The sequence below is a fragment of the Xenopus tropicalis genome, chromosome 5 (assembly GCF_000004195.4).
Source record: "Xenopus tropicalis strain Nigerian chromosome 5, UCB_Xtro_10.0, whole genome shotgun sequence".
Lineage (NCBI taxonomy): Eukaryota > Metazoa > Chordata > Amphibia > Anura > Pipidae > Xenopus > Xenopus tropicalis.
Window position 1 is genome coordinate 12,948,286 of NC_030681.2, and position 25,490 is coordinate 12,973,775.

The following is a 25,490-nucleotide window of genomic DNA, read 5'->3' on the forward strand; positions in this document are numbered from 1 at the left end:
CTGCTCCAATAAGGGGTAATTATATCTTAGTTGGGATCAAGTACATGTACTGTTTTATTATTACAGAGAAAAAGGAAATCAGTTTTAAAATTCTATATTATTTGATTAAAATGTCTATGTGAGAAGGGTTTTCTGTAATTTGGAGCTTTCTGGATAAGGGTTTCCGGATAAGGGATCCCATACCTGTATTATATATATATATATATATATATATATATATATATATATTTTTTTTTTTTTTCTTTTTGGATAATTGTGTCCCTTTGTGGCAAAAAAAAAAAAAAACCCCAAGCACAATCCCAAACCTTCTCTCTGAAATGAGATTCCTAATTGTGTCAGCTAAAAGCACTTTGCTCACATCATCTATTGGTAGAAAAGAAATGCATGCTTTATTGCCATGAAACATTTTACAGCTTGAGCTACTTTGATGAATATTTACTCTTAAAAGCTTGCCTGGCCTCGAGCCAGATAAACGTCTTCATTTTTAACTTTGGATGTTTAAAAAAAATTTAAGCCTTACAATATATATAAATGTAAATTAAATAAAAGTCTGCACAAAAAGCCTTCAAAATTCCCACAAACCTTTTATTTATACATACATGCAGTCTCAAGCTGGGGTTATGGATCAGTCGTAAGGCTATACTGCAGGGATCCCCAACCGTTTTTGGAAAAAGCTCCTTAAGGATGCAAAATAAGGGCTGTGATTGGCTATTTTGTTGCCCCATGTGACCTACTGGCCTTCAGGAGGTTCTGCTTGGGGTAAAACTGTGTCTCTGGGCTTCCAAAACTTGTCTCCAAGCCAGAGATGTAAAAATGGCACCTACTTTGAGACCACTGGGAGCAACATCCAAGGGGTGGGGAGCAACATGTTGCTCACGAGCCATTGGTTGGAGGTTGAGGTATGGAACCAACCTGATACATAGCATCACAACAGGTGAGAAAGAGATGATAAGTAAATGTAGTAACATCCAAATGAAGAAGAAATGTAGAAGCATCCAACCAGCAGTATGCACGTTACAGCCAAATTGCTTTCTGTTTACCCAACCTGGAATATATTGATATCTGATTAATGTGAGTTGGTAGGTCTCCCAGAAGAGCTGCAGGCACACAAGTCAGTATTGGCTAGGAAGATCACTATAAAGAATATCTTCTTGGCAACAGGTGGAAGGAGCACTGACTGCCAGACCACATTGACCACCCAGGACAGATCTTCCGATTAGATAGCTGGAAGTGAAACCAATCTTACTTACCCTTCACAGAATACCTGATTCCCAACCACACATTTAAATCACTGCAAAAACTGCTCTTCCTTGGAGAAGGATGCTCCTTCCAGGTTTAGCTTGTGGCTTAGGTTAATCTGGTGCAAATGGACATTCTACCCTTCATGTATTTCCCTCGGGCCCTGGAGACATAGGTATTTTCTAGACAGCCATGGTTATACATTAAGTGCATCGGGGCTAGCTAGGAGAAACGCTGTGCTCTCAGGAAAGGAACCAATCTGTGATGTGTGCTATTGTAGGTGTAAATGTCTTATATTGTGGGCAGCTATGAAGGTTTTTTTTAGGAAGAGCAGATTTATAGGTCTATTTCTCATTGACAAGAGGGCTAAATTTCTGCTGCAAAGACAGTTGGAAAGAAGAGACCACTCCTATGAATTGTGCCTACTGGTACTCCCTATATTGCCCATCTACAGGACATAAGAACATGAGAATGTTGTATAGCAACAATGTTTTATGCTTATTTTTTTTGCCCTTTGGACTTCATGGATCCATAATTATAAAGGAATCTTAAGATCTTCATTTCCAACATTAGTCTTATTATTCAGTTTTATCTTAATCCTCTAGAAGTTGTTATAGGGCATTGACATCTCCATTCTACCTTGAGCCAGATATAAGCTAAGAGACCTACACTATCATATTCTTATTTTGATTTTGAGCCTTCTAATACTATTTGAGATTGGGTGTAAGCAGGATTCCCAAGAAAGAAACGGATCCTTACCCTTTAGGAATATGAATTTTTTTGTATTTCGGACCTGTTGTACTTTAATATATCAGCCCCCTGGTGTTCTTCCAGGCCAATGAACTGTGTGTTTGTTGGTAAGACCTCTATTCAGACTTGCTTCATCTTAATATTAATGTAATATCTGAATGATGAGGGTTGTTTCTCCATGAACCAAATATGTTGGTAATAATAATGGTTATTTTTAAAAAATGAGATTTCCATTTTTCCACAAATCCATAATATGTAGGGTATTATTAAGTGCATTAAACAAGGTTACGTGCAACAGAACACATTAAAAGCTCAGGCTATTACAGGTATGCATAAGGGAAAATAAAGAAAGTGCAGAATCAGACTAAATCTGCTAAAGGTAATAAAATGACACATTAGACTTAATATTTGGAAATATTGCCAGGAATCATAAACCCTGATTCATGCTGATCAAGTGTATTAAAGCAATTGTGGATTTTCTGCGTGTAAATCTAAAATATTTTACAGGTTGATGCTTACACTCAGGAGTCGCAACCAGAGGGAAATGTTCTGCTACATGTGATCATTGATGGGCCAAGAGGGGTTCAGATAAAGTGGCAGGGCCCCGGAAAACCCAATGGACAAATCACATACGCTGTTATTTTCAATGGAACATTTTACACAAATGAAGGTAATAGGAGGGATTGGAAAATGGCAGTATGGCAGCTATTGTGGAAAGTTTGTAGCTTCAGCCTAGAAATGAGCTGGGCAAGGGATGGTGGTGGCTGGGTCTGTCTACATTATCATTTTATTCTTGTTAATGCTGTTGTTTGTTAGTATCTGTAGAAGTAAGAGTTTATATCCAGCATCCAATCTACTGCCAATCGGATCTGCAATATGGCCACACAATTTTGAAATTATGAAGACTGGATTAGCAGTGCCATAAGATAACAAACCAATGGGGTTATGTAATAAAAGGCACTACGTTACCAGGTACAGTGACCCATAGCAACCAATGAGCAGGTAGAATTTCCTGGATTAGGAGCATCCATAGCCACAACATAACCCGGTGCCTCTTAATTATCTATGTAGCACCTCAATTACATCAAATTTGCAGAGCTATGTAAGTTGTAATTATCGAGGGGTACACACACTCTCCCCCTACAACCTGGGGAGGAGATACATAAAAGTCAACACAGACATTGTAAGCCTTAATAACCCTGTCTAAGATTCCTAATTGCATGGATTGTTAAAGCTACAGATGCTCCAAACCCATCATCAAGATGTTCCCAATTGAATGAATTTGCACAATAATTTTCATATTCATATTCATCTGTATAGGAAGCTTGCAAAAGGTGGTGGGCCCTAGCTAAACCCCCCCAAAAAAGCTGAGATTTGGTGCTTGCCAAAATATATTGGTCCTATGAACTGGTGCCACCTATTATCTATGTAGAACCTCAATGCCATTGTATTTGTAGAGGTGCACAAGTTGTTATATAGTTACATAGTTACATAGGGTTGAAAAAAGACCAGAGTCCAGAGTCCATCACACTCACATACATAAACTATATATACAAACATCAATACTGACTGTAGATATTAGTATCACAATAGCCTTGGATACTCTGCTTGTTCAAGTTGTGATTCTTGTAAGGGGCATAGACTGCTCACTGGTGATGAGCGAATCTGTCTCTATGTTTGGCTTTGGCGAAAAAAAATTTGCGAACTGCTGAAAAATCCATGAAACGATGCAAAATTAGCGCCATTAGCTACTGTGACTTTTTTTTACATAGCCACAACAATTTCTGCACTCAAAAAAAAAAATGCCAATGGCAAAATGTGGAATTTCACAGTTAATCCACGTCTCATCACTACCGCTCAGAGATATATTCATATAAAGGTATGGGACCCCTTATCCAGAAACCCGTTATCCAGAAAGTTCCGAATTACAGAAAGGCCATCTCCCATGGACTCCATTATAAGCAAATAATTCTACTTTTGAAAAATTATTTCCTTTTTCTCTGTAATAATAAAATAGAACCTTGTACTTGATTCCAACTAAGATATAATTACCCCTTATTGGGGGCAGAACAGCCCTATTGGGTTTATTTCATGGTTAAATGATTCCCTTTTCTCTGTAATAATAAAACAGTACCTGTACTTGATCCCAACTAAGATATAATTACCCCTTATTGGGGCAGAACAGCCCTATTGGGTATATTTAATGGTTAAATGATTCCCTTTTCTCTGTAATAATAAAACAGTACCTGTACTTGATCCCAACTAAGATATAATTACCCCTTATTGGGGGCAGAACAGCCCTATTGGGTTTATTTAATGGTTAAATGATTCCCTTTTCTCTGTAATAATAAAACAGTACCTGTACTTGATCCCAACTAAGATATAATTACCCCTTATTGGGGGCAGAACAGCCCTATTGGGTTTATTTAATGGTTAAATGATTCCCTTTTCTCTGTAATAATAAAACAGTACCTGTACTTGATCCCAACTAAGATATAATTACCCCTTATTGGGGGCAGAACAGCCCTATTGGGTTTATTTAATGGTTAAATGATTCCCTTTTCTCTGTAATAATAAAACAGTACCTGTACTTGATCCCAACTAAGATATAATTACCCCTTATTGGGGGCAGAACAGCCCTATTGGGTTTATTTAATGGTTAAATGATTCCCTTTTCTCTGTAATAATAAAACAGTACCTGTACTTGATCCCAACTAAGATATAATTACCCCTTATTGGGGCAGAACAGCCCTATTGGGTTTATTTAATGGTTAAATGATTCCCTTTTCTCTGTAATAATAAAACAGTACCTGTACTTGATCCCAACTAAGATATAATTAATCCTTATTGGAGGCAAAACAATCCTATTGGGTTTAATTAATATTGAAATGGTTTTCAGTAGACTTAAGGTATGGAGATCCAAATTACGGAAAGATCCCTTATCCGGAAAACCCCAGGTCCCGAGCATTCTGCATAACAGGTCCCATACCTGTACTATATATAAATCCCAGAGTGCTACTTCTGTAATGTTCTACCTACTGGATCCATGTCTCTATGGCAGTTAGAAAAGAAAAAGATGTGACATTATATAGAGCAGTCCCAATAGAATCATGCAAAAAGCTCTGTTTTGGGAAACACATGTGCCGCTTCCTTTAATATATGATAGGCAGTCTCTGCTGACCTCTTTCAAAGCCTGACATCTTCTTCTCTTTATGCAATGAAGCCCTGTGTATTCTGCCGTGAAGCACTTGTAAGATTATGTGGTGTAAGTATCGATTAAAAATAAGAGAAGAGAGAGCAACATTTCTGCCGGAGTTGTGACAAGACAAGCCTATCCGCCCAGACAGGGTGGTGAATAATGTAAAAACCATATCTCCCAGGCTTAATCCGGCATTGTTTTCTGCGGAGTAAATTTCTGCTTTCCCTCCGCAACATGTCATCGCCGATTACCTTCCTGTCTTTCAAGCCATCAAAATGGCATTAAACGTAGCAAAGCAAGTCAGGGAGAGAACTTTCAGAAGTCAGAACCCATTTGCCGAGCAGCCCTTGTAGAAAATATATTCCGTTCTCGGCAGAATTTTCCTTTCATTTCTTTCCACTGAGAAGTTTACTGATTTCTCCCAGTGGAATCTGCTGGAATTTATCGGTTCATGGTTGGCAGTCACAGATTAAGGTAAATGTCGATCCGTAATGACCCTCTCCATGTTAGTATTGCAGTAAAGCTGGGCTTTTATGTCAAAGATATCGAAGAGGGAGCTATAACACATGACAGGGGTGATCAAGGGACTACAGACCAAGGCAAGCATTATTAAATATTGACTACTTCTGTGATTTATGTAGAGCTGGAAGAAAAAAGTGACTTTTTAACCATTATATATTCTTCAGCAAGGAAAACCAGCCATTTATCTCCTGATGGTAATAAAGGCGAAAGTTCCTGCATATTTTAGTGGTGGGAGAGCAGGTCTTAAAAATGAGATGGATTCTTTCATGTTAACAATGTACTTTGCTAATTGACGCAGCAGGTAAATGCACTGTAATTGCCAGGCTTGACAGGGAGTGGGGGAAAGACACTTATTTGATCAATTTTAAGGGTGAATAACCAAAGGGCATTAATATATACATATATATGGGGTCTGTATTTGATAAAATTGCATATGCTGCAGAATAAATACTGCATGGAGCCGATTAACATACTGAGGGTGTAGGGACTCACCGCATGATCTCAATTTACAATGGATATTCCTTTGCTTTTTGCCACCATGTGCCTGAGGGGGAAAAGGTATGGTCTGGAGTAAACTGGTTTCTAGTTATAAATTAAAAGGCATTGTAGGTGGGAGCAAGAAACAGAGACAAGCAGGGACATATTGGAAAAGTTAATGCATCTTCTACCCTCTTATACCCCGGGCAGATGTGCAACAGAACTAAAAAGCATAAACACAATTTCCTTAGTGCTCATTTCTGTCTGTGATCTGCACCTCACACTGGAAAAAAGGTGCAAGGCTGCCCTGGCCTTACCCTCTGCCAATATGGCCAGCACCCATGATACAGTCAGATACTCAAGTTATAGGGCAGGTAGGGGGCAAGTGAAGTGACACCTAGGTCCCTTCCCCAGCAGACCTCTCATAAATACAGAGATGCCAAATACTGGCAGTGCTGTGCCCCAAAAAATCGTGCAGAGACCTGTGGAAATTCATGTAGGCTGAAAGGCAGGGTTCAAAAACATAGTGGATTGCAACCATTTTTGCACTCTGCCTTCCACATCCTGAATGACTCCAAGGGATTGGTGGCACATATAGAGAAAGACAAGTATCATAAGGCTTACTCTGTGGTTAGAGAAGGTATGGGATTGGTGGCACATATAGAGAAAGACAAGTATCATAAGGCTTACTCTGTGGTTAGAGAAGGTATGGGATTGGTGGCACATGTAGAGAAAGACAAGTATCATAAGGCTTACTCTGTGGTTAGAGAAGGTATGGGATTGGTGGCACATATAGAGAAAGACAAGTATCATAAGGCTTACTCTGTGGTTAGAGAAGGTATGGGATTGGTGGCACATATAGAGAAAGATAAATATCATATTGAAATTATGTTTACTTTTCAAAAAGCTTAAATTGTGTTTAGGTGGCGTTCCCCCTTATGGGGTAGAAGGGGAACACCTATGTGCCTCTACCTGCCCCTCTTGAAGTATATTCAGTTTTTTTGTATCCATTTTTACTTGCATCAGTCCAGGAAAGTTCACGGAACAATAAAACAAATTTGCACCCTGCTCTGCAAAAATGGACGCCAGTTGCTCGTATTGACCCCATTCATTAAAGGTACTTGTGTCCAAACACTCTCTTTGCACTTATAGCTAGTGATGAGTGAATTTTTCCACCAGGCATGGATTCGCATTTTGGCATTGGCGAATTGTTTCGCGAAACTTCTGTGAAAATTCACCGCGGGAAAATTTGTTGCACGTCAAAGAAAGTTGTGGCTGCGTAAAAATTGGGTGCGGGTGCTTCAAAAAGGCCACGGACGCGTTCCAATTGGGCACAGTTGCGGCAAAACAGATGTGGTCGCGGCAAAACGGACGCATAAAAAATGACTCAGCGACAAAAAAAATTGCGCAACAAATGCATTTCACAAATTTTTTGCCGTTTCGCTAATTTTCTTGCTGTTTTGCGAATTTTATGGCAAAGCGAAACGGGACTGATTCGCTCATCACTACTTATAGCTTTACAAAGCCCAATTGCCTCCATTAGTGATGGGCAAAATGTTTCGCCAGGCATGGATTTGCGGCGAATTTCCGCGTTTCGCTATTGGTGGATTGTTTAGAGAAACGGATGAAAAAATTTGCCGTGGAAAAATTCAGCGCACGTCCAAAAATTGTCGCCGGCGTCAAAAAAGAATAGTTGCGGGCGTCAAAAGAATAGCCGCGCAATGAAATAATAGCCGCAGCCGACAAAATAATAGCCGTGTGACAAAATATTAGCCGCACGATGAAATAATAGCCGCGGGCGACGAAATAATAGCCACGGGCGACAAAATAATAGCCGTGTGACAAAATAATAGCCGCACGACGAAATAATAGCCACGGGCGACAAAAGAATAGCCGTGCGACAAAATAATAGCTGCGGGCGACAATTTTTTTTGACGCACGACATTTTCGCGTTTCGCGGATCTTTTGAAAGATTCACTAATTTTTCGTCGAAGCGAAACGGAACAGATTCGCTCATCACTAGCCTCCATCCTTCCTCTACCCTGAATACGGTGGTACAGTAATTCCCGGGTCCCACAGAGAGTCACATCAATGGCAGATTGGCTACAAAAGAATTTGAATTTGTCTGAAATTGTGCTTCGCCAATGCACTTGTGTAAGGAAATGAGCCTTTTGTTTCTCACAATAATAATAATAATAGTTATAGAATGCAGAGCAAGTATCTAGGGGCGTTATGCTCCGTACTTTGGCCAGAACCTTACTTTGGATCCCAGCAAGACCCGCAAGAGTTAAACAGTTGTGTTTGATTACCGCTCACCAAATGATTTATTTTGCTCCCATAAATCAGTTTTAAGCCACATTTTATTATTCTCTCTGGTCAGCCCCTCCAATTGGAATCAATAAGAGTGCAAATGACACAATCAATCTAGATATTTGATTATGGATTTCAGCCTTTAACTCAAGCGAGCTGCCGTTTAGCCATCTTTCTCGTTGGCCTCCCCAGAGAGCGGAAAATCTCTATTGGCAACCATGAATTATGAACAGCAATTCGGGAGGCAGATAATCTTCATTTACATGCCGCCGATTTTCAGTTAAACAAAGTTATACAAAGACAGGTCACCATCGAATTTTTTTCTGGAACCCTGGAAAGTGTGATAGATGGGCTGATATGTTTAATACATCTTTAATTGCTTTAAGAGAAAGCGGCTCTTGCGGAACTATAACGTGTGAAGCAGTTAAATAGATGAGTAGCCACTGGATAATGTACGTCGGTTACCCCCAGTCTATAATATACTGGATAACTAATTGCAGCGGTGTGGGCAGGGCGTGGAAAGATTCCTTCATGCTCATTATAAACTGCTATATCTTAAAGCACTGATGGAGTTTGGCTCAGTAGACAGGAGAATAACTACAGATTTATGGGCCTATGGTGCAAATTTTGGGATCCAAGCCCCTCCCACACACTGCCTATATGTAAATCCCCCCATAGGGCTCATTTTTGAACATTGCTGCAAGTGCAATAACGGTAAAATCGTGGCAATTGTAAGGCATTTGCATCCAAACACACGTCTTGCATTTCCTTATACTCCTGCTTCTTTTGCTGCATCTCCCACAAGTTTGCTCATTGACACAAGGGAACCCTAGAGCTACCAAAAGGTCCTCTACCCAGGGGTCCCCAACCATCGGGCCGGGGACCGGTGCCGGGCCGTGGGCTGTGCTGAATCGGGCCACCTCTGGTCCCAATTACCTGTGATCCCAACTCCCTGATGTGTTACACAGCCATGACAATAGCTATGTGACGCCCAGGAAGCTTTCTACTGATCAGGACAAGGACCAAAGTATTTTATTAAGCTTTTTGTAATAATAATAATAATAATAATGTGCATAATATAACATTTAATAATTACATTTACATTATCTATGTAATAATTAAATTATATACTATGCACTAGTTGTGCCACCCCCCCCCCATCCCGGTCCTTGGAAAAATTGTCTTGCTTGAAACCGGTCCGTGGTGCAAAAAAGGTTGGGGACCACTACTCTACACCCATTATCAATATATATATATAGGACATTACATTATGTGCATTAAGCTACCAAGCAACCCTAGAGCTACCGCCACCCTGGATGTGCCATCATTGTAAAGTTGGGCTTTCATGTTGTCAACTGGATGCCAATGTCCTTCGCTGTGAGAGGTAGCCATGACACAAATGTTGCCTTGAACCACAGCAGACTTTATTGTAGGCTCTTTACAGGTGGTACAGGGCCAGACCGACGCTAGTTGACTAGCAAAAGTTACACAATTGTCCCAACTTGAAAGACTTTCTCACACACACAAAGCATTCCTTTCTTGAAGTCTCCAGGACCCCTGTCATGTAGGAATGCACAGAGAGCTATTCCAGGGGGCTCTACCCTCTCTATAAAACTTTTTCTACTTTCTCTATGGTGTCCACACATACAGTGCCCAAGTTTCATCCATAGGCTCTCTTCTCCTCTACACATAAAGGCTATCAGATCCCTTCCTGGCCCACACTCTCCATTGGGCTCTACCCCCAAACTCTTACTTATCACTGGGACCCTAACTCTCACTCCTAGAGCGAGCTCTTACATTCAGCTCCCATGTCTAGCAAATCTGATAAGGCCCAGTTCCCTCCTTGTCTGGCTCAGTCTGCACTCACTGTAGATGTGATAGGCCCAAAAGGAAGTAATCTTTAAATAGAGGGAATCCCCCTACAGGCCAACCCTAGTGGTTGGTGATATTTAGTGGACGAACCCAACACAACCTTAACTACTGTATATACATGCTAAAGGGAACTCCACCTTTCACCTTCTTACATAATTGCAGGGTACCCCTATCCAGCTGCGTTAATAGACACTTTTACCAAAAGATTCACACACAAAAGTAGTTTTAACTAGTGATGAGCAAATTTTTTCGGCAAGCATAAATTCGCAGCAAATTTCCGCATTTCGCCATTGGTGAATTGTTTTATGAAACTTCCGCGAAAATTTGCAGCGGAAAAAATAGTCAAAAAAAAGTAGCAGTAGCGACGAATTGGGTGTGGGGAAATGCCACATTTCCCCATTGGCCGTTTTTTCCATTAAACTGCGACAAAAAAAGAAAAACACTACAAAAAATCCCTGTTCAAATTAATTCATTAGGAGTGAGAAAAAACTTGAGAAAAAGACACCCATTCACTTCAGTGTATTTTGCGTGAGGAAAAACACCCATTGACTTTAATGCATTTGGAGTGAGAAAAAACAGAAAAAGTTGTACATTAAACAAAGTATTGATGAGTGAATCTGTCCCGTTTTGCTTTGGCAAAAAATTCGCAAACCGGCAAAAAATGCGTGAAACACATTTTTCACACACGTCTTTGTCTTTGTCCTTTGCGCCTTTTTTTTTTTTTTTTGTCGCCCGCAGGTTTTTTTACATGACCACGTCTTTTCTGGCGCGACCATGCCCAATTTGATGCCACCATGCCCAATTTCATGCTACCACAACTTTTTTGGATGCTTGACGATTTTTTCTGAGGCAAATTTTCAATGCAGTTTTACAAAACAATTCGCCAATGGTGATGCGGGAATTGCTGCGAATCGATGCCTCTTGAAAAAATTAGCTCATCGCTAGAACTAAGTTGTGCAGTAGCGTCGAAAAAATCCCTATTGACTTCAATGATTTTTCCACCATTTCACGAGTTTTTCAACAGTTTCTCTAATTTTTCGGCGATGTGAAATGGGACAGATTTGCTCATCATTATCTTAGTCAATTAAATACGCAGGCAATGTCTCCAGTGATGCGCCCTTCTGCATCATGCTTCTTCCCAACTTGGGGATTGTAAGGCTGTATTGAGTGAGGGAGTTACCATTGTCTTTTTCTAAAGGTGGCGACGCACGTGTGGATTTTCGATCTTTCATGCGACCATCAGTCCAGCCTCCACTGACGTTCAGGGCTGAATCGTCGGATATGGAGGTAAAAACAATAGAAATTCTACCTCCTTCTGCCAATTCAGCCCTGAAGGTAGATTTTGCTTAGGCTCCTTCAATGGCACCTGATCAAAATCTTTTAACCTGGCCGATCCGCTAGTCGACCGATGCCCGCAGCCTTCTGCGATATCAGTCGCCTCGCTGAATTGCCATACATGCACCAAATATCGTACGAAACCTTGAAAACGATGATATCATCGGTGCATGTATGGCCAGCTTAAGTCTCTTAAGGAGAACCTAAGAAGTTCTCTTAACATATTTGCCTCATAGGACCAAGCCCACAAGTCTCCTCTTAAATCTGTCCTATGTGCCTTTCAAAGTTGGAAGTAGAGTAGAGTGGCATTTTACATTATAGTTCATAATCAATATTATGAAATGAAGCCCCAATAACTCATTGCTCTGTAGTATAACCTAAGGAAAACACTTCTAATAAAAGCAATTATGCTCGTTATTATTTGAAAGTGCGAGTGGGACAATCATGCAGCCTTTATGAAGTCAAGATCACTCGAAGAGCTCTTCAGCTAAAGATTGTTTTGTTTCCTCACGTAGACTATACAAAGGGCACGGAATAGACAAAGGGCTGATTTAGAGTAAGTTTACGGACCAATGCAGCTTTGAATCTACTAATTAGAGCATTGTTTAAAAAAACCATTGCAGTTAGATAGAATTTCAATTATGTCTGAGAGCCTCTAACATTATTACTTGACAGATGAACTATGTCTATGGTAAATTCAATTCTAACCATGAAAAAGAAAACTGTATATTTTGCATCCTGAATATACGGATTAGAAATGCTTGAGTTGTATTTACGTTCAGGCATTTAGTTGTATTATAGACGTCCATATTATTTTCCCTCAACAATTCTATTTGTTTACAATAAAACATTTGGAAACTTGCCATGTTTATCCTTCTGTTTGAGACACAAATGTGGTACTGCTACTTTTAGCGCCTAGCTGATATAATATAACTAGTGATGGGCGAAATGTTTCGCCAGGAATGGATTTGTGGCGAATTTCGGCATTTCGCCATTGGCGGATCGATTTGCGAAACGGATGAAAAAATTCGCTGCAGAAAAATTCGCCGCATGTCGTAAAATTGTCGCAGGTGTCAAAAGAATAGCCGAGCGACAAAATAATAGCCGAGCGACAAAATAATAGCTGCGGGCGACGTAATAATAGCTGCGCGACAAAATAATAGACACGGACAACATAATATTAGCCGCGGGTGACAAAATAATAGCCGCAGGCGACAAATTTTTTTGCTGCACGACATTTTCGCTGTTTCGCAAATTTTTCGCTGTTTTGCTTTGCCGAAAAATTTGCGAATCTTTCAAAAAAATCTTTTTTTTTTGCGAAAAATTCATGAAACAGCGAAAATGTCGTGCAGCAAAAAAAATTGTCGCCCGCGGCTATTATTTTGTCGCCCACGGCTATTATTTTGTTGCCTGTTGCCACTAAATATAACTAGTGATGAGCAAATTCACCATTGGCGAATTGTTTTGCGAAACATCAGAGAAAATTTGGCGTAAAAAATTTGTGGTGTGTCAAAAAAGTCATGGTCGCATCAAAATGGTGTGGTCGTGTCAAAATGGGTCTGGCTGAGTAAAAGGGGTGTGGTTGAACTAAAATGGGCGCCGTCTCGTAAAAAAAAAAGGAGCACGCGACAAAATGGTCTTCATTGGCATTTTGTGAAACTTCTGTGAAAAAATTTGTTGTGTGTCAAAAAAAGTTGTGGCCATGTCAAAATAGAGGCAAATTAGGCATGGTTGTGTCAAATTGGCTGACAAAATAAAGACGCGCATGACAAAAAAAAGTCGCGCAACAAACGCAATTTGCAAATTTTCCTGTCGTTTCGTGAATTTTTCAACAAAATGGGTCAGATTCTCTCATCACTACTCACAGAAAATGATGAGTAGAATGAGAATTTGCTGCATTCAAATATTTTTAATGTTTCTATTTGATTGAATTTTTTTATATGCAAGATTTGTAATAAATTCGCACACATTCAAGTTTGGTAAAAATTGTAGTTTATTCTAATATGAATTGTTGATGCACTATATAATAAACGGAACATAGAATGGTTAAGCTCTGTAAAATGAGAAAAGTGAGACTATATTGTACATTTTATTTTACTACTCAAAAATTTGCTGAGCAAATCTATTCATACTTTGTCTATTCCTGAATGAAAGCCAAGCTATCATGTTCTTGGGTGCTCTATAAAAGAGCAGAAGAATGGACTACACTGAAAATTAGACATCTACATGTACAATGACCTAATAACAATAAATAGTGATGGGCGAAATGTTTCGCCAGGCATGGATTTGCGGACAAATTTCTGCGTTTCGCCATTGGCGGATTGTTTCGCGAAACAGAAAAATTGTTTCACCGCAGAAAAATTCGGCAAATGTCCAAAAATTGTTGCGGCCGTCAAAAGAATTGTTGCGGCGTCAAAATAAATTGTTGTGGCATCAAAGGAATAGTCGCGGCGTCAAAATAAATAGTCGTATGTCAAAAGAATAGTCGCGGCGTCAAAGAATAGTCGCACATGAAAATAAATAGTCACGGCATCAAAGAATAGTTGCGGCGTCAAAGAATAGTCACGTGTCAAAAGAATAGTCGCAGCGTCAAAATAAATAGTCGCAGCGTCAAAATAAATAGTCGCAGCGTCAAAAGAATAGTCGCAGCATCAAAGAATAGTTGCAGCGTCAAAGAATAGTTGCAGCGTCAAAGAATAGTTGTGGCATGAAAATAAATAGTCGTGCGTCAAAAAAAATTAGTTGCAGACGTCAAAAGAATAGTTGCGGGTGACAATTTTTTTTTTAACACACAACATTTTCATTGTTTCGCAAATCTTTTGAAAGATTCGCAAATTTTTTCGGCGAAGCAAAGCGGGACAGATTCGCTCATCACTAACAATAAACACTACTTTGCTACAACTTAAAAAACTTTAAACTGTTTCCAGCAAAAATCAGAGGTTAGTATATGTAACAATGGGAATAACATCAATAACATCTGGGTATTTCAATAACATTTCAACAACTTTGAACAGATGATCAGCTCGTAGTAAAATGCTGATGACTTTCTTTCTCACTTTGCCAAATAAAAGTTCTTTAACCCCTCTCATTAAATAATGGAATTTCCCCAGGTGTGAGCTGCTGGATGTGTTTATTCACATTTTGCCCAATGTTCCATATAAAAAGATTAGAGAAAAAAAGAGTACAGGTATAGGACCCATTATCCAGAATGCTCGGGACCAAGGGTTTTCCGGATAAGGGGTCTTTCCGTAATTTGGATCTCCATACCTTAAGTCTACTAAAAAATCAATAAAATATTAATTAAACCCAATAGGATTGTTTTGCATCCAATAAGGATTAATTATATCTTAGTTGGAATCAATTACAAGGTTCTGTTTTATTTCTACATAGAAAAAGGAAATCAATTTTAAAATTCTGAATTATTTGATTAAAATGGAGTCTATGGGAGACGGGCATTCCGTAATTCGGAGCTTTCTGGATAACGGGTTTCCGGATAAGGGGTCCGATACCTGTATTAGAATTTCTATTTACGTAATATCGGAATTAAATATTTTTTGTCGAAGCCAAAGGTTTATAAATAGATACAGTTGACAAAAATCTGAAGACCTGTTTCTTCAACTTTAACCTTTAGAAAGTGGTCCTCTTGTCTCGTCTGTAATTCCTAGTGCAAGGTTCTGATTCCTGGTTCTTGCTCCTGTGTTCCTGGCCGTCATTATTCCTTTTCTCCATTTTAATGCTATTGCTCTGTACCTACCTTCCTTCCTGCCTGTCCTGTGTTAATGAATTTCTGGATAATATATCCCATACCTAGGGGCTGATATACTAAGACATGATTTCGAATCCGAATTGGAAAAATTCCGATTGGAAACGAACATTTTGCGACTTTTTCGTATTTTTTGCGATTTTTTCGGCGTCTTTACGATTTTTGCGTAAAAACGCGAGTTTTTCGGCGTCTTTACGATTTTTGCGTAAAAACGCGAGTTTTACGGCGTCTTTACGATTTTTGAGTAAAAACGCAAGTTTTTCGTAGCCATTACGAAAGTTGCGATTTTTTCGTAGCGTTAACACTTGCGCGCAAAGTCGCGCCTTTTTCATAGCAATACAACTTAAAAGGCGCGACTTTGCGCTCAAGTGTTAACGCTACGGAAAAAATCGCAACTTTGCGCAACTTTCGTAATGGCTACGAAAAACTCGCGTTTTTACACAAAAATCGTAAAGACGCCGAAAAACTCGCGTTTTTATGCAAAAATCGTAAAGACGCCGAAAAAATTGCAAAATTACCGATCATTACGAAAAAAACGCAATCGGACGCATTCGGCCCGTTCGTGGGTTAGTAAATGTGCCCCTTATATTTGCTGTTCTTTTTGTCAGGAAAACAAGTCTCTCGAGCTCAGGGTCGGACTGCCTGTTTTTTTCCCGGCGGCCCAGACCTGATGCCTGTTGCCAATCCCCTGACGCGTTTCACTTATGCGCAATCAGGGGAGGATGTCGGGATGGGGCCCCTGTGGGGAGTTAGGGGGGCACATCGGGGGATGGAGTGTGGCAGGGGACATGGCTGGCGGGGGGAACCTTGGGGGTGCGCAGCCCCTGGGGCAGTAGCCCAGGCTCTTCAACCCCCAGTCCGACCCTGCTCTCGCTGCCTTTATCAAAGCCTTAAATCCAGTGATCCCCAACCAATGGCTCAGGAGCAATATGTTTCTCGCCACCCATGTTGATGTTGTTCCCGGTGGCCTCAAAGTAGGTGCCATTTTTAAATCGCTGGCTATTGAGACAAGTTTCGGAAGCCCAGAGACACAGTTTTACATGGGGGCTACCAAATAGCCAATCACAGCCATTATTTGACATCCCCATTGTTTTTCATGCTTGTGTGGCTCCCCAACACTTTTTACATCTGAGTGTGGCTCATGAGTATAATGTCCTGTTTAATCCATGAAACTTAAAAAATTTAAGACATTATTTAGGAACAAAACATATGGCATATTGTTCAGGACATTACTAGAGGTAATTCTTTTTTTTCGTGTATTTTTCCACAAGTTTCTACATACTACAGTTTTCTTCTACAGATCTCTCCTCACGCCATCGCTCAGAATGTATAGACAAGGTGAAGTAGACCTATTTTTCTCGTTGCATAATGGCCTTTAAAGGTTTTCAATAAAGGACATTTTAATTACGAAGGAGTGGAAATATGGTGTGAGCTGTTTTCAATTTCAGGGACCCTAGGAGTTATACGTTGGTGAATTCTGTGCTAATAAGGTTAGGAGTCCCTCTGGGATTAATTATAGCCACTGATAGCTTTGCCATTCTTTCCAATGATCTTGGGATTAGCCATATTGAAAGAGTTCACCTCGGTGAAGTCCATGTTGATTTCAGAGCATCTCACATTCCAAAGCAACGCGCTCCAAACGAGCGCTACTTACATTCTCCTACATTTCAAGAGACGCTACATTCATCACAGGGATACGTTTATGAAGAGCAACAATCATGTATCACATCTTCAAACTAATGAAAATCTAAGGGAACAGGGAGATGTCAACCAATATAGATTATCCATAAATGACGTGGGTTTTTTTTTTCTCTTGCTTTTTATTATTCTCTTTCAAAAAGCAGTGATTTCTGAAATGTTGAAACCTACAATATTTGGAGCATTTTGCTACTTAGACCATACACAATAATGTATGTTAAGATTTCCAGATCATAAAGTCAATGCTGTATATTTAATACCTTGATCTATATAGGCAATTGTTATGTAATGTTATGTAATGCAACAATTATGGTATGCACTAATAGTACATCCATGTACAGGTATGGGACCTGTTATTCAGAATGCTTGAGACCAAGGGTATTCTGGATAAGGGGTCTTTCCATAATTTGGATCTCCATATCTTAAGTCTACTAAAAAAACCAATAAAATAAGAAATGAACCCAACAGGACTGTGTTGCCTCCAATAAGGATTCATTATATCTTAGTTGGGATCAAGTACAGGTACTGTTTTATTATTACAGAGAAAAGGGAATCATTTAACCATTAAATAAACCCAATAGGGCTGTTCTGCCCCCAATAAGGGGTAATTATATCTTAGTTGGGATCAAGTACAGGTACTGTTTTATTATTACAGAGAAAAGGGAATCGTTTAACCATGAAATAAACCCAATAGGGCTGTTCTGCCCCCAATAAGGGGTAATTATATCTTAGTTGGGATCAAGTACAGGTACTGTTTTATTATTACAGAGAAAAGGGAATCATTTAACCATTAAATAAACCCAATAGGACTGTTCTGCCCCCAATAAGGGGTAATTATATCTTAGTTGGGATCAAGTACAGGTACTGTTTTATTATTACTGAGAAAAAGAAAATGAATTTAAAAAAATAAATAAATCTGAATTATTTGATTAAAATGGAGTCTATGGAGAGCAACACAAGCACCATAAAAGTTCATGGAGGAGCCAAATAAGGGCTGTGATTGGCTATTAGGGGCCTCTATGCACCCTATCAGCTTACAGGGGCTTTATTTGGTAGGATATTTTGTTTTTATTCAACCAAAACTTGCCCCCAAGTCAGGAATTCAAAAATAACTCCCTGGTTTGGGGGCACTGAGAGCAACACCCAAGGGGTTGGGGAGCAACATGTTGTCCCTGAGCCACTGGTTGGGGATCACTGGGCTAATGGCATACTTCACGGCAGTTCTTTTAAAGAGTTAAATTGACTACCTAGATAAGACCACAAAGAACATATAAATAGTAAATAATAAAAATAGGTACATAAAGGCAATCTGGTGAATGAAGTCTCATTTAAAGCTAATATTATTACTGGGGATGCAACAATTCCATTCCATACGTTTATGCTTTGGACAAATTATGGAACTTTTGTGTGTTCTAAAGTCATATCAAGCTATAGACAACAAAGTTCAACATTTTATTATTAGAAGATGGAATCTTACTTTATTTGCTCACATGTGAATATGCAACTTAAAGTTCAGATTCTGTTTGATATTTGTCCAAATCCAGAAATAATGGATTTTTAAACCACTGGTTTAACAGCACGGATACAGTCTAATCATTCAGATCCTTATGTTCAGACATGCAGACAGCCTGTTTTGATCTTGTTAGATCTCACCGGTGAAAGATATTGGAACACACACTCATATCCTTACTTATGTTTTCTTTATATTTGTTCCTTTTTTCAGATGGTGGTGAGACTTTTCCTGTCGTTAATGGTCCAAACATTTTGCACCGCAGTCAAGAGAGCAACAGATGGGTCTTTATCAGTGGTCTTGTTCCTTATTTAAACTATAGCATTTACATAAATGCTTCTAATAGTAAAGGATACGTAATAAGTGATCCCATCCTGGTAACGATGCCTCCTGCTGGTAAGTACTTGGGTGCATGGTACCTCAATTGTACTGTCATTTTGCCAAAGAAAAGATGAATGGCTTTCCATTTTGTAGATGTTCTCCTACACATTGTCTATGAAGATTCTCATTCATCCAGGTCATGATATACAGTATGTAGTAGAATTAAGTCTAAAACAGCTGGACTTTTCTGAGTTTTTCTTGAAAACTTTACACCACTAGTGATGGGCGAATGTTTCGCCAGGCATGGATTCATGGCGAATTTCCACGTTTTCCGCGAATTTCAGCGTCAAAATAAATAGTCGCGCGTCAAAAGAATAGTCATAGCGTCAAAGAATAGACGTGGCGTCAAAATAAATAGTTGCGGCTTCAAAATAAATAGTTGCGGCTTCAAAATAATAGTTGCGCGTCAAAGAATTAGTCGCGGGTGTCAAAAGAATAGTCGTGGGTGGCAACATTTTTTCGCCGTTTCGCAAATCTTTTGAAACATTCGAGAATTTTTCGGCGAAGCGAAACGGGACAGATTCGATCATCACAACAGTTCACACTTCCAGTCATGTACTTTGAAGGATTAACACCTTCATCAATGAGAATCCTGGTACCATTGTGATTGGATCATACCTTCTTACACCTGTCAGTTTCAGCCAACACCTAACTGAATAAATTCAATGGAACCATTGTGATTGGATGTCTGTGACTGTACTACCCTCTAGGGTTTAAATACCGGGGAATTCCCTACCAGTCATTTCAACTGAAGAAGCCACTCGGATGAGTTTGGAAAACTCAGAAAAGTCCAGTTGTTTTAGACTTAATTCTAATAGATACTCCCACACAATGAATAAAGTGTGGGGCATAGCCGATCTAGTTGTGCAATGATCAATATTTGTATCTGTATTTTTAGATTTTGAGAGGAGGCTACCACTGTGCAGTTCCAAATGTCTTCTTTTCTGCTCCATTTTGTTGGATCTGCTCAGGGACTTTTTTTCACCAAGGTTGGCCGGTGATCCACGGATCAAGGGAATCAGCCAAATCTTCTACCTGAGCTTTCATTTTTGGTGATAGTACAGGTATAGGACCCATTATCCAGAATGCTCGGGACCAAGGGTATTCCGGATAAGGGGTCTTTCCGTAATTTGGATCTTAATACCTTAAATCTACTAAAAAATCAATAAAACATTAATTAAACCCAATAGGATTGTTTTGCATCCAATAAGGGGTAATTATATCTTATTTGGAATCAATTACAAGGTTCTGTTCTACATAGAAAAAGGAAATCAGTTTTAAAATTCTGAATTATTTGATTAAAATGGAGTCTATGGGAGACAGGCATTCCGTAATTCGGAGCTTTCTGGATAATGGGTTTCCGGATAAGGGGTCCGATACCTGTATAGATTTTTTTATACCGAATTTTTATAGGACTATATTGAAAGTAAGTCTTTAAGGTGACAATGATAAAATACTTCTAGAGCCGGGAAGAAAAGACGGATATGCGTGACTGTAGAAAGGACAGTAAAACAGGAGCAAAATACTTTTAGATGCTTGATCCAGTATTTTACAGTAATGCAGTCTGATATATCAATACAGGTATGGGATCCCTTATCCGGAAATCTATTATCCAGAAAGTTCTGAATTACGGAAATGCCATCTCCCATAAACTCCATTAGCAAATAATTCTAATTTTTAAAAATGATTTCCTTTTTCTCTGTAATAATAAAACAGTACCTGTACTTGATCCCAACTAAGATATAATTACCCCTTATTGGGGGCAGAACAGCACTATTGGGTTTATTTAATGGTTAAATGATTCCTTTTTCTCTGCAATAATAAAACAGGACCTGTACTTGATCCCAACTAAGATATAATTACCCCTTATTGGGGCAGAACAGCCCTATTGGGTTTATTTAATGGTTAAATGATTCCTTTTTCTCTGTAATAATAAAACAGTACCTGTACTTGATCCCAACTAAGATATAATTACCCCTTATTGGGGCAGAACAGCCCTATTGGGTTTATTTAATGGTTAAATGATTCCCTTTTCTCTGTAATAATAAAACAGTACCTGTACTTGATCCCAACTAAGATATAATTACCCCTTATTGGGGCAGAACAGCCCTATTGGGTTTATTTCATGGTTAAATGATTCCCTTTTCTCTGTAATAATAAAACAGTACCTGTACTTGATCCCAACTAAGATATAATTACCCCTTATTGGGGCAGAACAGCCCTATTGGGTTTATTTAATGGTTAAATGATTCCCTTTTCTCTGTAATAATAAAACAGTACCTGTACTTGATCCCAACTAAGATATAATTACCCCTTATTGGGGGCAGAACAGTCCTTTTGGGTTTATTGGGTTTATTCAATATTCAGACTTGAGTTATGGAGATCCAAATTATGGAAAGATCCCTTATCTGGAAAACCCCAGGTCCCGAGCATTCTGGATAATAGGTCCCATACCTGTACAATATTTCAACACTATGGGAAAATAAATGTTCCATTTGGATTAATACTGACACAAACAATTTGCAATCAGTGAGCTACAATTTTACATTTAACCTTTCAGTCCATTTTCTCGTATTTGTAGAAAATGTGTCCATTATTGGCACAGATTTGTCTAGTTTTATTCAATAAATGAAAGCAGGACATGAAAACGCTATTTTTATGATATTTGGCATAAATCTATCTCTTTCTATAATTTATTTTTGCATCATTTTGGAAATTATCCAGAATGAGAATAATTGGCGATAAATTATATTTTTTTATGCCCTACTTTTCCCAGTTATAAATGACAACTGTCCTGACTGAATTGCTGTTTATTACAATTAATAAACATTTCACTTTTATATTTTACGGCGTTGGGATAATTTAATGGTATACACCATTAGTTAAATAGGTTCTAGTTCATGCTTTCTTTTACTTAATGATCTGAACGTATATTATCATCATTTAGACAGAAGCTCAAGCAGAAAAGCATGGGATTCTGACATGAATAGGTCTTGTTAAGTAGAAATATATTAGCACTCAGCTTTGAAAAAATAGAATTCTGTGCATTTTACCATTCAGAATATGATCCGTATCAAAATGAATTATTAATGACTCAGCAAGCTTTTCTATATTTGAGAAATGATTCTAATAATGGAGAAACATTCCAATTCATCCACTTTTCATGACAACGAGATGGAAACAAATTCAAAATCTGAAAAATACAAAAAGTATGTTTAGTTTAGACAAAATGCCCCCTCGGGGGTCTTATTTGAAGTAAGTTCTTTGCATATCAACAACAGGGAGTTCATGATTGCCAGCAATATTTTATTGAGCAATAGTGATGGGTGAAATGTTTCGCCAGGCATGGATTCGTGGGGAATTTCTGCTTTTCGCCATTGGCGGATTGTTTCGCGAAACAGGTGAAAAAATTTGCCACGCGGCCAAAAATTGTCACGGGCGTCAAAATAAATAGTCGAGTGTCAAAAAAAATAGTCGCGGGCATCAAAGAATAGTCGCTGCGTCAAAATAAATAGTCATGCGTCAAAAGAATAGTCGCGGCATCAATATAAATAGTCGTGGGGTCAAAATAAATAGTCGCGCGTCAAAAGAATAGTCGCGGCGTCAAAATAAATAGTCGAGTGTCAAAAAAAATAATCGCGGGCGTCAAAGAATAGTCGCTGCGTCAAAATGAATAGTTGCTGCGTCAAAATAAATAGTCGAGTGTCAAAAAAAATAGTCGCGGGCATCAAAGAATAGTCGCTACATCAAAATAAATAGTTGCTGCGTCAAAATAAATAGTCACGCAGTAAAAAAATAGTTGCAGCGTCAAAATCAATAGTCGTGGGGTCAAAATAAATAGTCGCGCATCAAAAGAATAGTCACGGCGTCAAAATAAATAGTCGAGTGTCAAAATAAATAGTCGCGGGCGTCAAAGAATAGTCGCTGTGTCAAAATGAATAGTTGCTGCGTCAAAATAAATAGTCGCTGCGTCAAGATAAATAGTCGCGCAGCAAAAAAATAGTCGCAGAGTCAAAATTTTTTTTTGCACAACATTTCCGCTGCTTCTCAAATTCTTCGCCGTTTTGCGAATCTTTTGAAAGATTCACGAATTTTTTGGCAAGGTGAAACGGGACAGATTCGCTCATCACTATTGAGCAGTAAACATATCAACCATTGTCATAAAAGGACCTTTTTACCTTTATATTTTTCAGCTCAAGTGTGCTTAGTATGGGACATTCTTATGGTCATTTTTTAGTAGTTAGTGCAAATTCAATTCTCTAAGAACTCTATTACAAATGCTGTTTAGCTGAACACATACGATTATACCCTTTAGGGCATCGCCTCATATGTATGCAAATAGACCAAAGGGATTCTGGGAACAAATTCCTTAAGGCTCCTAAAAAAAATCCCATTTACATGGGTTTATCCTATAGGCTAAAGCTCACCCTCTGGGTTATTAAAGCAGAAGCCGGGATAATAGCTGATCAGATTCCCAACTACAGACCAGTTTCGCCCTTCTTGGGGCTCATCAGTGTAGTGCAGGGTTTTCTGATCAGCTTAGGGAGAGCCAGGAGTGGGGATTCATGAACAAGTCAAAGGGGTTGAGGAGACCGTCTCATACGTATGCAAATAGACCAAAGGGATTCTGGGAACAAATTCCTTAAGGCTCCTAAATAGGGATGTAGCGAACCTAAAAAAAAAAGTTTGCGAACACGTTCGTGAACTTACGCCAAAAAGCGCGAATATTCGCGAACTTTGCGAACCCCATAGACTTCAATGGGAAGGCGAACTTTAAAACCTAGAAAGGCCATTTCTGGCCAGAAAACTGATTTTAAATTTGCTTAAAGGGTGCCACGACCTGGACAGTGGCATGCAGGAGGGGGATCAAGGGCAAAAATTTCTCTAAAAAATACTTTGTTGAAAAAGCGTTGCGTAAAAACGGGCAGACCTAGCGGAAATACGGGGCGCTTTTTGCTATTTCGCGCTATTGGCACCATGGAAACGGGATTTGCTTACACCAGTACTAGGCTGAAAAACGCCATGTGTGGTTGTGCGGCGTATTTTAGGCTGAGAAAAAACGCAGAGAAAAAACACAGCGAAAAAAAAAGGGGCGAACCCAAATTGCGAACATACGCGGAAAGTTCGCGAACTTGCGCGTTCGCGAACACCCGATGTTCGCGCGAATTAGTTCGCCGGCGAACAGTTCGCTACATCTCTACTCCTAAACCCAGTGGGCAAACTTTAGCCTATAGGAGCCTTAAGGAATTTGTTCCCAGAATCCCTTTGACCCTTTAGGGAACTTACTATCCCTTACTAGCTCCTTGTACTGCAACACAGAAGGAGGGCAATATAAGGATATAAGGAAGGATGTGGCCAGCAAGCTTAAGACAATGGTAGCTTAAGAGAGGCTAAAGATTTTGTATTTGCTGAAAAGTTATATTGTATTAATATGTTTGGTGTTATGAGTTTTCAGAGATCAGCTCAGTGGTCTAGGGTTTTTATGCCCATGTGTTTACCTTGGCTGCTTCCACTATTATTCTTTTTTAAACTGTAATTACCCTTATCTTCCTACAATGCACCCCTGTCAGTTTTACTCAGAAAGGAGTACCATCTTAAAAAGACTCCTGTTTAAGGGCATGACCTAGGGGTAGAGATAGTGATCAGAAAAAATCAGGGGTAAACAGGAGGATTTGGCTATTATTGCTCACCAGTGGCAAAATCTTGATTTTCCCTTCTCTGCAGCATCTCTTTAGAATAAAGTCTAATTTTAACATTATTCCTACCATATGTATAGGTTACAATTCAAGCTGCTGTGTCCAAGTCCCTCTCTAGTGTTTTACCAGCCTTAAGGCCTACAAATTCGCCCCCCCCACCCCCAATTTTGCTTTTAGCCAGTGCAACATAAATCTAGGACAGGGAACCCCTTTTTTTACTTGTGAACCACAATCAGATGTAAAAGATGTTGGGGAGCCACACAAGCATTGAAAATGTTCTTTGGGGGCCAAATAAGGACTGTGATTGGCTATTTGGTAGCCCCATGTGGCCTGCAGGAGGCTCTGCTTGGGGTAAAACTGTGTCTCTGGGCTTCCAAAACTTGCCTCCATTCAGAAATTTTAAAAAGGGCACCTATTTGACCTACTTTGAGGCCACTGGGAGCAACATCAAGGGGATGAGGAGCAAAGTGTCAAAGTAAAGCAAATGAACACATTTAATTAATTGCACATTCATCTCTTTTGATATTTATGTCAATTAATCAGGAACTTTTATCAGAAAATGTTTTTGACAGTCAGGAAAAAATGTAAATCCCCAATCTGGATTATGTTTTTGACATTTTTCAGATTGCCACCACTGTAGTCTGCATTCCATCTTATGCCTACAGCACTTAGCACATTTACCTCCATGGGCCCAAAAATCTTTATCTCTCTCAGAGGAATATTACTGAGTTGGAACAT

At 39.2% G+C, this 25,490-nt stretch overlaps 1 protein-coding gene across 1 annotated transcript in view; it reads left to right on the top strand.

Moving 5' to 3' along the window:
- ush2a (usherin) overlaps nucleotides 1–25,490 on the top strand; it is a 510,724-nt gene that overhangs the window by 275,861 nt on the left and 209,373 nt on the right. The window contains exons 36-37 of the mRNA XM_031902040.1: nucleotides 2,497–2,659; nucleotides 18,889–19,071. Coding sequence (XP_031757900.1) covers nucleotides 2,497–2,659; nucleotides 18,889–19,071 — 346 coding nt within the window. The remainder of the gene's footprint in view (nucleotides 1–2,496; nucleotides 2,660–18,888; nucleotides 19,072–25,490) is intronic.